General features: G+C 37.4%; 1 protein-coding gene and 1 long non-coding RNA gene across 2 annotated transcripts; one reads left to right on the top strand and one right to left on the bottom strand.

Annotated features, from left to right (window-relative positions):
• Positions 1-3,609: 3,609 nt before the first annotated feature.
• LOC132697247 (uncharacterized) lies at positions 3,610-4,760 on the bottom strand. The gene is made up of 2 exons (XM_060662588.1): positions 4,622-4,760; positions 3,610-3,962 (listed from the first exon to the last, which is right to left on the bottom strand). The coding sequence occupies exons 1-2, from the start codon at positions 4,665-4,667 to the stop codon at positions 3,610-3,612; spliced, it is 399 nt and encodes a 132-aa protein (XP_060518571.1). The 5' UTR covers positions 4,668-4,760.
• A 323-nt stretch (positions 4,761-5,083) lies between these two features.
• Positions 5,084-8,570, top strand: LOC132697248 (uncharacterized). Its single transcript, XR_009618128.1, has 4 exons — positions 5,084-5,220; positions 5,281-5,344; positions 5,401-5,729; positions 7,894-8,570. It is a non-coding gene; the product is annotated as an uncharacterized LOC132697248 (long non-coding RNA).
• Positions 8,571-15,004: the final 6,434 nt, after the last annotated feature.

Below are 15,004 nucleotides of genomic sequence, written 5' to 3'. Positions count from 1 at the left end.
TAAAAATGATTACTCAATTTTCTGTAGTTGTGACGGAAGTTCTTGGGAACCTAGTTTAAAATCATGTATTTGCAGTCAACATTTTGTAGGAGGTAAAAAGTCGGAGAATCGTAATAGCCCTGCATATCTCCCAACAATATTTCCTGAAAAATATTACGGAAAACCAAAAATAAATAAATCAGAGCAAGTACATGCACAAACAGGTAATTTTTCTATTTATTAAACCTTGATTTATAAACGTGGGTATGTTTTGCCCCGGCCATGTAATTAACATAAAAAAAAATCACAAAATTTTTTTTCCAAGAAAAAACTATATTTTTTGCTTTACATTTGCCGTTTAGATGGTTGTAAAATTTTTCATTTGTCCTTAATGTAATATTTATTGAGAAAACCACGTACATTTCAAGAAGTTTCTCTATTGGTTTCGTAAAATTATAATCGATATATCGGATTGACAATTAGTAACGTTAACAGTAATTTTGTACATAATTTTTGGACCGAGATCAGTAGATACAAAACGGCTGGACGTAAAAGACCCACGTTTGTACAGAGGATGATATGAAAAATTAATTGAATCGTAGATATTCATTTTACTAAAAAATATAGGATTTCTCGATTACAGATTAGCGAGAGCAATGCGGAGAAGTCAAAATTCAAATGGTTCCGAAATCGACAACACTAAGCTTGTTAATATAAGAACACGTAACGATGACCTCAACGACAATAAGGATACCGATAACCTGAATGATCATATGGATATACAGCAATGTAGTGAAGTTATTATTGACTCACTGCAACCGCGGTTTAAAGATGTTGCTGTACAGATTGATTTTCATGAAGAAATGAATTCAACCTTCGTAAATAATATAATATATAACATAATAAATATGGTTCTTTTTTAATTGGACTTTTCCCGTAGCTACAGTTTCAATATAGCCGACATTAATTTTTTTCGTTTCTTTATCCCATATTGGTTTCGATTTGCATGATATTGGACATTTTATTTCGACTATTTTAGTTATCATGCCGTCACTGACTACTATTCCATCTACTGAGACTCCTAACCAGGCCTGTTTGGGAGACACAAATAATCCAATTTGAAATACGTGAACATCATGCAGTAATTTGTAATTTTCGCGAGCTTTTACCTCATTTTGAATTCCATAATTTAAACTTTTCGCATGCAGAAAATCCTGTAGTAAAGATTCAACTGAAGTGCGAGTTATTGTTTTTATCTTATGAGCTTTTGCGCTGGCCGTTATGCGTACACGTCTTGCTTCAAACCATTTTACCGTCTCGCTTTGTTGTGTGGTTTGTAAACACAATGTGAAAACTTCTTCACTGTCTAATAGTATCCGGTCTCTGTAAAACTGTGCTATCTCAGATGACAGAGCCAACTTTTCTTTTCCTATGGTGATACACTGACCAGCACTCTTTAAAAGACAAGCAATCACCTTTTTCGTACACTCTGATATTAGTTGTACCTGTCGTTCTTCGAGACATATATTCATGACCACCGTACAGATTTGTTCTTCCTCACTAATATGATCGACTTTTAACCTTTTTTTAATTGGGCATTCGATATCGTCAAAGTCTTCCAAAGTCAAGTGCAGTGGCTGAGGAGGATTTTTAAGCACTTTTTGAGGAAAAAGATCATTTACCGTAGCTCCTCGAGAATATTTTTTTTTGTTAAATGATTAATTGATGGAAATCCGCCCTCTTGCTGAACACTCGTTTTAGACACACTCCGGTCATTGTTTATTGGTGGATAAATGACGCAATATGTTTGCATTCGCCAGTTTCTTTGGCAATGCAAGTACATTGAGCATGTACCACCTCCCTTTTACTATTCAGCTAAAAAAATTAAAAAATCAAGTAAAAAAGCCACTTTTAAAGTTTGACAATTTTTTTTCTGTAATCTGTAAATTATATGGTGTTTCAGTGACGGACGTTTGCCGAATGCATTTAGCAATTAACTTATTGTTAATATTGCCACCAACGTATTCTTCAATGTGTTTAATATGACAAAAAGTCAATTTTTTTCCTTTTTCTAGCGTACCTGCAGTGAAAATTATTGAATGAAGATATTTTCAAACCCGGTCTGCAATATTACCGATGCCATATTTTCAGGTTATGCCGTCAATAAAAAAACTATTATTATTTGTTTGTTACACGATTTAATTACAGAAAAAAATTGTTAATATATAATTTTCACGTACCTTTCGTTTAAATCACTTTATACTACTTATCCATCTCAAAATTTTTTGTTAATTGTTTTATTTATAAATTAACACGTAAAGACAATGATAAAATTGGAGTGCTGTAATTCCTTTTCCGTGGGCGGCGCTACTAAGCATCATACACGGAGCGAATAAAGAAAAAAAAATTGGTCAAATTACTGACCCTTGAGGAAGACCTTGCTTAATCAACTTAAATTCGGAAGTTTGTACCAAAGAGTTCGTTGTTGTACTTTTTGTAATTACAACTCGACCGTATCTACCTGTTAGAATGTCTTTCATAAGATTTAAGGAATTACTTGAGAATCTAAAATATCTCAATTTTGCAAATAATAATAAAGTGTCAAATCCAGTATAGTTATACAAGTACCATTTCCATGTTCCTCACTATACCTGACATTATTTACTATGCCAACTAGTGTTCTTGTGGTGCTAAAATGTTTTTTAAATCCTGATTGGCAATCCGGTATAAGATATTATTCTTTAAAAACTCAGTAATTTGCTTACCTATATGTTTTTCCAATATTTTAGACACTGCCGACAGTATGCTTACAGGTCGCAAATCTTGCAGCTCTTTAGGGTCTGCGACTTTGGAAATAGTTTTAATGATTGTCTTTTTCGTCCAAAATGCAGGAATAGATGATGTTTATTAATGCGCCAGAAGAAAAAGGCAAGCAGATTGTTATATCTTGAATTGAGATTCCATCTTCTCCAACCACATTTGAAGTAATGCCTTTGATTACTTTTCACGATCAAGATAATACTTTGTCTGTTCCCATATTACTATTGTAAACATTTAATAGATCTGGGGATGTGGTAACAGGTAAATTATCAGTTTCTTGAAAAAAAATATGGATATCTGTGCACTTTTGGAGCTCTCTTATTAGCGTAAATTCGGACGACAGTTCTGAGAGCGACATTGACGTTTTCGATCTCGATCAAGAATACAAATCACTGATGTACATAAACATTAGGTAAAGTACAAATGTACAAAATTTGAACCAGTAGATGTATAGTGCCGATATAAGCAACAGAAACCGTACATAACCTCAATTTCCTAACCCCCCCCCGCAGCGGGGGCCCCCCGCGCGTGGCGTCCTAGTGTCCCCCCTGTCTACCAGAGTGCGCTCCGCCCCCCACCCAGCTTGTGTAGCGTCCTGTTTTGCCCCGGTTCCGCCCGTCGCTGCTAGATGTCGCGCGCTTGTGTAGCGTCCTGTTTTGCCCCGGTTCCGCCCGTCGCTGCTAGATGTCGCGCGCTCCGACCGTCGTAGGCCCCCCCGGTAGAGGGCGGTGACGGTGCGGCGCGGTGACGCGGTGGATCGGGAGGATAATTAAATAAACTTGAATTTTAATACATTTTATTTTATTTTATTTATAAAATTGGTCTGGCGAGGAGTTTCTTCTTCTTTTTATGTCGATTCAGTCGACCATCCCATTGTTCCTGTTCCTTGCGTTGTTCTTCTTCCCGTTCCCGGAGGAAATCTAAATACGAAGTGCACTCCTCGCCGTCCCACTCCGTCGACCACCCACCCGGGTACTCCTGCTGCTCCTTTGTTTCTTTTGATCCACCGGGTTGCTCCTGCTGCTGGTGATGTTCCCTTGTCGTTTCATGTCGTACCGGGAATTCTAACCCCCGGTACTCTTTGTGTGATTTGAATATGTGACGCCCTAAGCGATGCGCCAACATAATATGCGACTTGTCATACGGACAAACCGCGATTTTTTCTAGAACAAAACAAAGTATGATATGTAGCGTTTCCTATAAAACACACATTTTTTTTTTTTAAACAAAACTTCCAAAAAGGGGGGTTATCAAATAATTTTAAAAATTGTTTTTTAAGTTATACGCGCATACCAAAATTCACGTTTCAATTCACTGTCATTTAAATGTAAGTGTATTATTGTCAAAAGGGCAAACTGCAATTTTTTAGTACAAAAAATAAACAAAAATATGTATATATTTCGCGTTTTCCCCATAAAACGCACATTTTTGAAACAAAACTTTCAGTAATTTTAAAAATTGTTTATTTTTTAAAAGCCAAAATTCCCTATTCACTGTCATTTAAAAGATATTAAAAACGCTCAATTTAATTCGATTATTATTGTCAAAAAGGCAAACTGCAATTTTTTAGTACAAAAAATAAAACATTTTTGAAACAAATTTAAAAATTGTTTATTTTTTAAAAGCCAAAATTCCCTTTTCCATTCACTGTCATTTAAAAGCTATTAAAAACACTCAATTTAAATCGGTTATTATGCAACGTAAAAAAGATGAGTATCATATTTTAAAACAGGTAGAAACTAACCAAAAAAGTGATAACCCAAACTGAAACCCACAAGAAAAGACGCGCACTGTATAAAGGTAATTAAAATATAAAACTTACCAGTTGTAGGGTCGTAGGGAAATGGACATCGCACTTCTGTATTCATTGCACTGAATATAGTCTATAATACACATGCAACGTATTTATACACATGCACTCCCTTCCATGGTTGAATTAAAAGTCGAAAAGGTCTTCTACCCACAAGCACCAACGCCGATTTGAATAGACGCGATGTTGTCGCCAGACAACCGTGCAGGTAGGAGTCTCAAGGTCAACACGCTTTCACACGGGAACGCAACCGCTTCGGACGTTGGACGAACGTATGTTGCCGCAAAAGATCAAGGCCAACTTGCTTTCATTTTTTACAATCTCCGTATGGGATGTGGAATTTCATAACGCGCCGAGTCTAAATGTCGAGTTGTTTTGCTTGTTGAGAATAATAATTAATTGCCCCCTTTATATTTGCTCCGTGGGATTAACGTAATGGGAAAAATTTGTTGCAACGCATGTGGAGGTGTCTTCGTTTGTTAACTTTTAGAAAGTATTCTCGCACCGTATAAATACATCTCATTTTTCTCTGTTTTGTCAGTAGTTGTTTTTGGTATTATTCGTGCAACGTGGAAGCTAACTTAGTGGTTTGGTGTTCGTACAAAAAAGCAGTAAGTACCTTTTTTATTGTCTTATTTTAATTCTTTAACATTTGTTATTATTTTATAAAGGTCTTAAAGATCATCTTAGTACTCTCAACCCGTAACCGCAAATAGAATAGCAGCAATCTTAAGCGTAAGTTTTTTTTATTTTTTTTATTTTGAGATAAAATAATTAATAATAATTTATAGATGGACTTAAGTCAACTGAATCAAACCTGTCTTGCAGAAGGTGATTTTGAGCAGCCGATTGTCAAACTGCATGAATTGCCGATAGGCGTTCCGTTTAAAATTACTAGAGCCAAAATTGTTAATACAAAATTTGGCAATTCCGTGTTGCTGCAATTAGAAAATTCCGTAGTATTTCTTCCTACTCGCGTGACAGAAGCTTTCCGTCCGAGACTAGAACACTTTGCGTCGGGGCAGTACAAACTGGTCTACGAGGGATCCAAAGATATTGGAAAGCCCAACTCTTTAAAGAAATTCAAAATAATTCAAAATTAATCAACATATTATACAGGGTAAGTCTTATTTACTGTTATATATTTAATAAACCACGATGCGCGTAAAGCAGATCATTCATAGAGCGCAAATCTTAATTTTAACCTTACAAAAATTAAAAAAGCATATTTCCGACAAGTTCACTCTTAGAGATAGTGATGTGTGGCTTAGGAGACTAAGTAAAAATATTGAATCTTGCAACCAAATCGTTTCTAACGAAAAGGATTTATCTATTGGGTTAAAAAGAAAATTACAAACTACAATTCAACATCTGAAAGCTATTAGAAAAATTATTCTTAATTATCAACATAAGCATTTTGGATTGGGATTACAAAGTAGTAGCCGCGAGACAAACACAAATGAAATGGTTGTATGGGAATCGGTAGCGTCGTGTTTCCAGGGAAGAGTTCAGACTGGTGTCATAATTAATTTACTTCATAAAGATTTAATTCAATTTTTAAACGATTCTCGTCCAATATTTCAACAAAAAATTAGTCAAATTTTAAAGAAATTTTTATTGCTGAAAGTAAATACCACATTTTGCGGTGAATTTATTAAGGCAAAAAATGATGTCCAAGGCGAAGTTGATGTTAAATATCTGAGTACCGGAAATGCTGTAGTTGATTTAGGAACAGAATTGAATGATTGGTTTGTTGAAAATGTGCAAGATAAAATTTTAAATCAAATGTCAGAGTTTCAGGAACGTGATTCCGGGTGGGCTTTAAATAATATTATTTATTTAGAGATTAACATTAATAAATTTGAAATGGGTAACGGATCATCCTTCGTTGTGCGACATTGACCAAATTATGATTATCGAGCGGGCTATACGAGGTGGAATTTCGGTGTGTGTTGGTAGATATGCGGAGGCCAACAATAAATATATGCCCAACTACGATTCATCCAGGGATGATTCCTATATCATGTACTTTGACGTCAATAACCTCTATGGCAAGGCCATGTGCGAGCCTCTTCCTTACGGAGGATTCGACTGGATGTCTCATCAAGAGATTGATTCATTTACTGTCATGAACATTCCAGATGAATCTTCCCAAGGATATATCCTAGAGGTAGACCTGGAATACCCGCAGAAATTACATGACACACATAGAGATTTTCCATTTTGTGCCGAACATCGAGTGCCCCCCAATTCAAAGTTACCAAAACTAATGACTACTTTGTATAATAAAGAAAAATACGTCATACACTATCGCAATTTAAAACAGGCTCTCAAAAACGGTCTCGTACTAAAGAAAATTCACAAAATATTAAAATTTAACCAATCTCGTTGGTTGAAATGTTATATCGATCATAATAATAAATTAAGAACCCAAGCAAAGACAAAATTTGGTATAAATTTATACAAATTGTTTAATAATGCCGCTTACGGTAAAACAATGGAAAACATTCGCAAGCATCGTATTGTTAAATTTGTTAAAGCGTGGGATGGTCGCTACGGTGCGAAAAATTTAATTTCTAGTCCTAGATTTCACAGTAGAACCATACTTGATAACAATTTGTTGCTTATAGAATTAAAAAAATCGGAACTTTGCTTTAATAAGCCACTTTATATTGGAATGTCCATATTGGATTTGTCGAAAACGACCATGTACGAGTTTCATTATAATTACATGCTTCCAAATTTGGGTCCCGAAAAATGTAAAATTCAATACATGGATACGGACAGTTTCATTTATAATATCAAATGTTATGACGCATATGAAAGCGTTATTAAGGCCGATTTAACAAAAATTTGACACGTCTGATTATCCTAATGACAATCCCTATAATATACCGCAAATCAACAAAAAGGTTTTGGGGTTGATGAAGGATGAGACTAATGGCACCATCATTAGTCATTATGCGGGGTTAAGGTCGAAAATGTATACTTTCAAAATTTTAACGGGTTCGGTAGTTAAAAAGTCAAAGGGTATTCAGTACAATATTGTAAAAAATAAAATTTCATTTGATGACTACGTAGAATGCTTAACAAATTTTAGGGAAAAGTACGCCACTCAACGAACCATTCGTTCATACACTCACAATGTATTTAGCATCGAACAAACAAAAGTTGCCTTGAGTCCTTTAGACGATAAACGTTATCTTTTGCCGAATTCATATGAAACGCTTCCGTGGGGACATTATAAAGTGCCGTAATTATTTTTTAATATATTTTTGTTACAGATTATGGTCAAACAACTTACATTAGAAAGCCTTTGTATTATAACAATTTGCGAAAATATTAGGTGTAGTGCTGATTTTTTGCTTGAGTCACCTTTGCCTTGGAAACTAACGATACTAATATTTAAATATTATTCGAAATATAGATGGAAGTACCTTAAACAATTAGCGCTCCAGTCTGATGGCAATTCTTTATTAAATTTAGAATTCATTCTGTTGAATAAGAGATTTGGATCGTCTTACAGAAATAGCATTTTGGCAACTCCAACCATTGATTTTGACGGAGAATCCGCTTACTGTTTATGGGTCAGTTATTACAGGATAAAATATTCGGAAATTTTAGTTTGTAAATCTTGTCACTTTATATTTCAACTAGTTAAAAAATTTAAAAAGAAAAATTTTAGACTTTTATTGGATCACTATCATTTACAGCTGGATATAAATAATTTGAATGATGTATATCACGATAAACAATTTTGGTGTCAAAGCTGCTTTGAAGAAGTTTTGTTCACTGTAGAAACTGAAGATGAATGTAATTTAATGCTTCACGATGAGAGGAAATATGGAAAAAAGTTACGCTTTTCTGATAGTCCATTGAACTATTAATACTGTGGTTTTATTATAACATATGTAACTGTAGATAAGACTTTTATGTATTGATTGTATTCCATTGTATTGCAACAAGAATAAACATGTATATATTTAGACGCTATTTTCTTTTTTACCACCACCACAACACCGCATAATAATTACACAGAAGTTTGTAATTGTATAATTTATTTATTATATACATTATTACTATTTTACAATTTCGTTAAATGCTAAATTATTAAATTGTTCTAGTTTTCTTTTGCACTCTTGAGCTTGCATCCGCGCCACTTGCAAGTCTGTATTAAAAAGCGCAATTTGTGTTTCAATTTCGTTGATATTGCACTCTAATCCCGACAACTGAGACGCCAAGTTTCTTTTTAAATTGAATGCCTCACAAATGACACTTTTTTCTCTACCGTCCGTGAACACTTCGAGCCAATCAGCGGATGACGTTGGAGCTGCAAACGCTTCACTTGTGGTAGTTTTCTTCTTCTTCTTGCGGGATACGACCGACGCACTTTGTTTTCGTTTGGTCGCAGATTTTTTGGTTTGTTGCTCTACAGGAACGAAGCTGGACGGGAGCACTTCTGATGAAGGAAATTGCAACTCGAAATTTTCCAATAAATTATACAATTCGTTGGATGTCACAATTTTCTCTTGAGCCATCATATACACGTATTTATGTCAGAACTTCTAAATCGAGACTAAATTTATTTCAAAACGTCTACGTTGTCTACCCACGAATCGTGCGACTTATCCAATCCCAACCAGCGCACGAGAACCATATTGCCTCGTCTGCGCAACACCTTTTCGACGAGATATAAGTCCGGGTTAACTGTCTTCTGCAATTCTTCTTCATAAAATCCGCCCATTATGGGTTTACCCTGCATATCTTGAAGCAAATACGTTACGGGGTTAGTAACCCGTACTTTAACAATTTTAAACAATTCCGTGGTCCAATTCGGTGTATAACCTTTGTTGAAAACGTGCTTGACTTTGCTGATTCTAACGATGTCGCCGACTTTAAGTTTACGAGGACCGAATATTTTTATGCTACTATACGCGGTTTTCAAAATTCTCTTTTCGTTGCTCTTACTCACATCGATGGGTTTCGTACCCGTCGTTCTATGTTTTGTGTTATTGTATTCATCAACGATAGAGGCGAGCACATCGATCCATTTGTACGTCCCGCGTAAAGAAAAATGTCGAAACAATTTCTCTTTGAGGGTACGTATCACCCGTTCGACAATTGAGGCCTTTTTTATGCTATACGTACTATAGTGGTTAATTTTATGCTTATCCACAAGTTTCAGAAACGTGTCGTTGTAAAATTCTTTACCGAGATCCGTTTGCAAGTTTTGAGGGTGCCGTCCGTCCTTGAGAATTTTGGAAAACGCCTTGGCGACTTCGACCCCGGTTTTGGTTTTCAACGGGCGACACCATACATATTTTGAGAAACAGTCTATCACAACCAGCACGAATTTAAAATTTCTGTTTTGTTTGCTGTAGCGATCTAATTGGGCCAGATCCGCTTGCCACAGGTCATCCATCCCTCGTATTATAGTCCGGCGGCGAGCATAATTTCTGCGTGCCGGCTTGTGCAGTTCTCGAACCAGTTGTACCTTCTCTTTATTCATAATGTGTGTTCGGTTGCGATGGAGGATTTAAAACCCTTTGTTTCAATACCTTCATTATATTCTCATTTTCGTTCGTAAGTCGCTCCATTTTGGTTACAATATCATGAAATTGCTGTGACAAAACGGCGACTTTTGTCATGTGCTTTTCCAAATCTTTCTTTGCGCTCATTTCGCTTAGCTTTTGGTGGAAAACTTCGCGAAACTGCATAATTTCATTTTCGAGTGTAGTGCTACTCATTTTCAGTTGTTCTTCAAGACGCGAGAATTTAGTTTTGTCTTCAATTTGTAATCTTTTCGTGTACGCTTCGAGTTTCTGTCCAATAATCTTTCTCAATGCAATTTTTAATAAATTACTTGTCTCATCCACATATTTTTTGTTAGCCACGTCACCGTCGTCGCTAGGCGTTTGGACATTGCAAATTTTTAAATTGTTCATATTGACGTTTCCGTCTGGCATATAGTCGAGGGCGCTTCTAATCACAGTATTAGTGAAGGGTCGTCGCAGCGCGCTAGAACGTCCAAACTTGTCCAGACTCATCGTTAAACTAACGTATAAAACCTGATTCTTTTAGCTCTTCAACGATTGAAACTATTTCGTTATCATGAGACGTGTTGCCTGCGTGTTTCGACGCGATTAGTAATTTCAGACGCTCTACGAGTTCATTGACGTCGTCCCAGTATACATATTCAGTAGGAGCGTCATTATAACGCATATTATAACCTTGACCGCTGTACGAGTACGAACGCGACTGAGATTTTATTAAGGGTCGGATGACCTTGGTATATTTTGGTACAGTCGATGCGCCTTTCAGACGTCCGATCGCGTCCCTGTGCACCTGGGTAGCCTCCATTATTTTTTTATATTGTGCCAAATCGTCTTTTGTGTATGCTATGGGATCTTTTAAAAACACCAAATTATACAAGCCGCGGGTACCGGAATATCTCTCGCCGTCTACAATAATATCGCCAGATCCTTGATGAAAATCCAGCGATTTATTGCCGAGAAACCATTTGGATGATATTTTGTCGTAAACGGGTCCGTAAACAATATCGGTGTCGGGCGATTTTACCCATAAATTTTGAATATATGAATGGGAAATTTCTGGATATTGTTCCAGGTATGATTGAAGGGATGCGTTGGCCACGCTCGATGTGTCAAACACATCATCTTCCTCCTCATCGATATTTTGCATCTCAACGCTCTTATTGGGATCCGGCGTTTCCTGAATTTCTTCCATAGGCAAAAATGATACGTTAACCTTATTTTTTGTTTCTTCGTTCGGTTCCTTTTTGTGTTCCCGCTTGACACCTCGACGTTCAGTTTTTATTTCTGCCGGTGACGGTGATAGCTTTATTTTTGCTATACGTTCTAGCGGCTCGCTGACGGGTTTGAAAAGCTTCCGAATTGACGCATCCTCTTCGCTCTTACCCAATTTTAATGTTAAATACTTCTTTCGAATAGATCTAGACAACTCGTTTACTTTTTTTTTTAGCGCCGCGTCGGCGATGTCGGCGGACGTCGCCTTCATGACTGTTTCTATCGACAATTAAATATCGACTTTTATATATTTGTCGAAACCCTTGCGGTAGCGTCCGTTTTTTACGTCGAAATCTTTGACAATTATCAAACAGCCGTACTTTTCTTTCCAGCACTCGGAACAAATTTGTTTAAACGTGTCGTATGAAACGTCGGGTGAGACATGTTCATCATAAACGTGACGTAAATTCATGTCATCCTGTTTAAACAACGCGACAATATTGCAATTGTCACGTATCAATTGCTTGGGTACCTTGGAGTATGTCTGACAGAGATAAATAGCGTCGATGGCCTTGTGTCGGCACATCGAAAAATACTCGCGAATTTTATCTTGCTTGTCGCACGCCACGTCGTCGAAAATAAACAGAGAATTCTCTTTCGCGTCGCTGGGGTCGATTATCGAGTCTCTTTCACTGTAGGGATAATATCCAACTCCTTTGACATTGCTCAATACGCGAGATAACAGTTGATATTTTGGTTGATACAACGACTTTGAGTAGACGTAAACATTTTCGAAACTTGCCCCGTTGGGGTTAAAGAGTAGCGCTAACATGGTGTTGGTTTTGCCGCAACCGCTAGGTCCGCAAAACACCGCCCTAAATGAATTGGGTAGCAGTTGACCGTGTTTGCTTTTGTTAAAGAAACCATCTCCGCAAACCAAATCTAAATTATCGATGGGGAGCTTGAGTTTCTGCTGCACCACCCGCATGACTACAATGTTTATTCGAGACACCTCGTATATATATATACGACACAAGCAATTTCCTTTAATTAGTATGTTATGCTTCGCGTCCGGAAGTGGTCTCGTTAACACGCTTATTAACAAGTTACCTTTTGAAGTACACATTCCGGGTTACCAGTTTTGCGGTCCCGGTACAAAATTGGAAAAACGCTTGAACCGAGGCGATAGCGGGGTGAATCCTTTGGACGCTGCGTGTAAGGTACACGACATTGCCTATTCGCAAAACAAATCGTTAGACGAACGTCATAAAGCGGATAAAGAATTGGAAACGCGTGCGTGGCAGCGAGTAAAATCTAAAGACGCAAAGTTTGGTGAAAAAGCTGCCGCATTCTTTGTCACCGCGACTATGAAAACTAAACGTAAGCTCGGTATGGGTCAACAACGGCGTCCCTCTGTTTCGTTTCGACAGGGTGTCGTGAAAAAGGTTCGCAATGCATTAAAGAAGAAACAATTGTTTCATATCGATAACCCTAAAATGCTTAGAAGATCGGCACTGGAAGCGCTTCGAGCTGGCAGAGCCGCTGTAAGAAAAGCGGGAGGACGTAAAAAAATTAGGGTACCTAGAATTATACCGTTCGAATCAAAATCGGGCGGTATTTTACCACTTTTACCGTTATTAGGAGCGCTAGGGGCTTTAGGTTCGCTCTCGGGCGGAGCCGCTGCTATCGCTAAAACTGTCATCGATGCGAAAAACGCACGAAAGAAACTCGAAGAGGACAACCGCCATAACCGAGCTATGGAAGAGATTGGAAAAAAGGGATCGGGTCTATTCTTGAAAAAGAGTCCGCGCGGCGGATTCGGTCTTTATCTGAAGAAACAAAAAAACTCCCAATAAAGCTACCCAGAAGGGCTCTATACGACGTCGATTTAATATCTCTGGCGCGCAAATTAAAAATTCCTCACTTCAGGGGTGTTTTTATGCGAGATAGTTTACCCCGTCGAATCAGATCGCAAGAATGCGGAATCGTAAATTTGGATGTTCGTCGAAATAGAGGAACCCACTGGGTAGCATACAAAAAGAGGAAGGGAAACGATGTTGAGTATTTTGACAGTTTCGGTAACCTTAAACCACCCGCAGAACTTGTTAAATATTTCGGCAACAGCGCCAATATCTACTATAATCACGATAGATATCAAAAGTTTACGCAATACAATTGCGGTCATTTGTGTTTGCAATTTCTCTATAAAAAGGACTGAAATCGCGGACCTATAAGCAGTCAACATGTCGATCATATTTACGTTAAAAGGGAACACGTCGACATTATCCATCGACTTTGTCAATCCGCTGCAGTTGGATGAAGATGTAGAGTACGGTTTAGCGCTGATTGGATTCCACTCTTACAACAACATTCCCAACATAGATAAGGGTTCGAATAAATTTTACTACTTCGATGGTAACAATAAAGAAAACGTAATTGAAATTCCGACCGGGTCCTATGAAATTAGCGACATTGAAACCTACATTAACGAACATCTGCCAAAAAATAAGGAAGAGAAGAATACGATCCCAAAGTTAATAGAGGAGATATCAATCAAACCCAACAATAATACGATAAAGTGTGAAATCTACAGCCCCGTATACGGGGTAAACTTTAAACAACACTCGGACAGTATCGGAAAATTATTGGGGTTTTCACAGAAAATTTTGGAGCCCAATATTATGCATTCCTCAGATTTACCCGTGGATATAATAAAAGTGCGAACGATACATGTAGATAGTAACATAACGTCTGGAGCGTTCTACAACGACAGACCTTCGCACACAATTTACGAGTTTGCCTTGTCCGTCGATCCGGGGTACGCCATCGACGAAACTCCTAAATATCTAACGTACTTGCCAGTAAACAAACGACAAATCTACAACATTACCCTACAGGTTCTGGATCAAAACTTTGAGTTGGTTAATTTCCGAGGTGAAGAAATCATCATTAGATTGGAACTTAAAAAATTAACGTAATGTTGATTTTCAACTCAATCGGAGACGCTGGTGAATATAAAAAAGCGAACATCCAAACGGTAGGGTTAGTAACAAAACCGAGGCGTATCCGTAAAGGTCGTCTTACATTGAGCAACAAACAATTTCTCCGATCACTGGGCTACGATGTTATCGAATCAAATATTCGACATACACAGAAAGCCAAAATTTGATGAATCTATCCAGCGCGTGGAGACCCGCACCTATCATCCCTTTGTGAAATCTTTTTTGAACAACGACACCATTGAGATCACGATCAATCAAGGAGATGCCTGGCTGCTTATGTACGACGCTGCTATTTGCATTAAGGGATCGCTGAAACGTCTCACGGGAACCGACCAAGTGCAATTTGTAAACAATGCAGGAGCATTTTTTTTTTGAAACTATATCGTACGAGCTGAATGGGAAAGAAGTGGATAGCGTGCGTGATCCGGGTATAGTTAGTACGATTAGAGGTTATCTATGTTACTCGAAAGATGACTCATCGCATCTAGATATTTCCGGCTGGAATTTCCCTGAAAATGCGATTCACGATACAGAAAATGGACATTTTAGCATGCGAATCCCGTTACGACACTTTTTAAACATATTTAATGATTATAATATGATAACTTGTGGAAAACAAACCATAA

The sequence above is a fragment of the Cylas formicarius genome, unplaced genomic scaffold (genome assembly GCF_029955315.1).
Source record: "Cylas formicarius isolate icCylForm1 unplaced genomic scaffold, icCylForm1.1 PGA_scaffold_1__22_contigs__length_36826433, whole genome shotgun sequence".
NCBI lineage: Eukaryota > Metazoa > Arthropoda > Insecta > Coleoptera > Brentidae > Cylas > Cylas formicarius.
The sequence above is the reverse complement of the archived record's forward strand: the minus strand, read 5'-3'. Positions and strand labels throughout refer to the sequence as shown.

What these genes read in the sequence shown, in the direction of transcription:
- LOC132697247 (XM_060662588.1), bottom strand. Translation starts at nt 4,667, where the DNA reads ATGAATACAGAAGTGCGATGTCCATTTCCCTACGACCCTACAACTG. An exon ending in TCCCTACGACCCTACAACTG is followed by an intron (nt 3,963 to 4,621) that starts GTAAGTTTTATA and finishes GTTTTGTTCTAG; the next exon opens with AAAAAATCGCGGTTTGTCCG.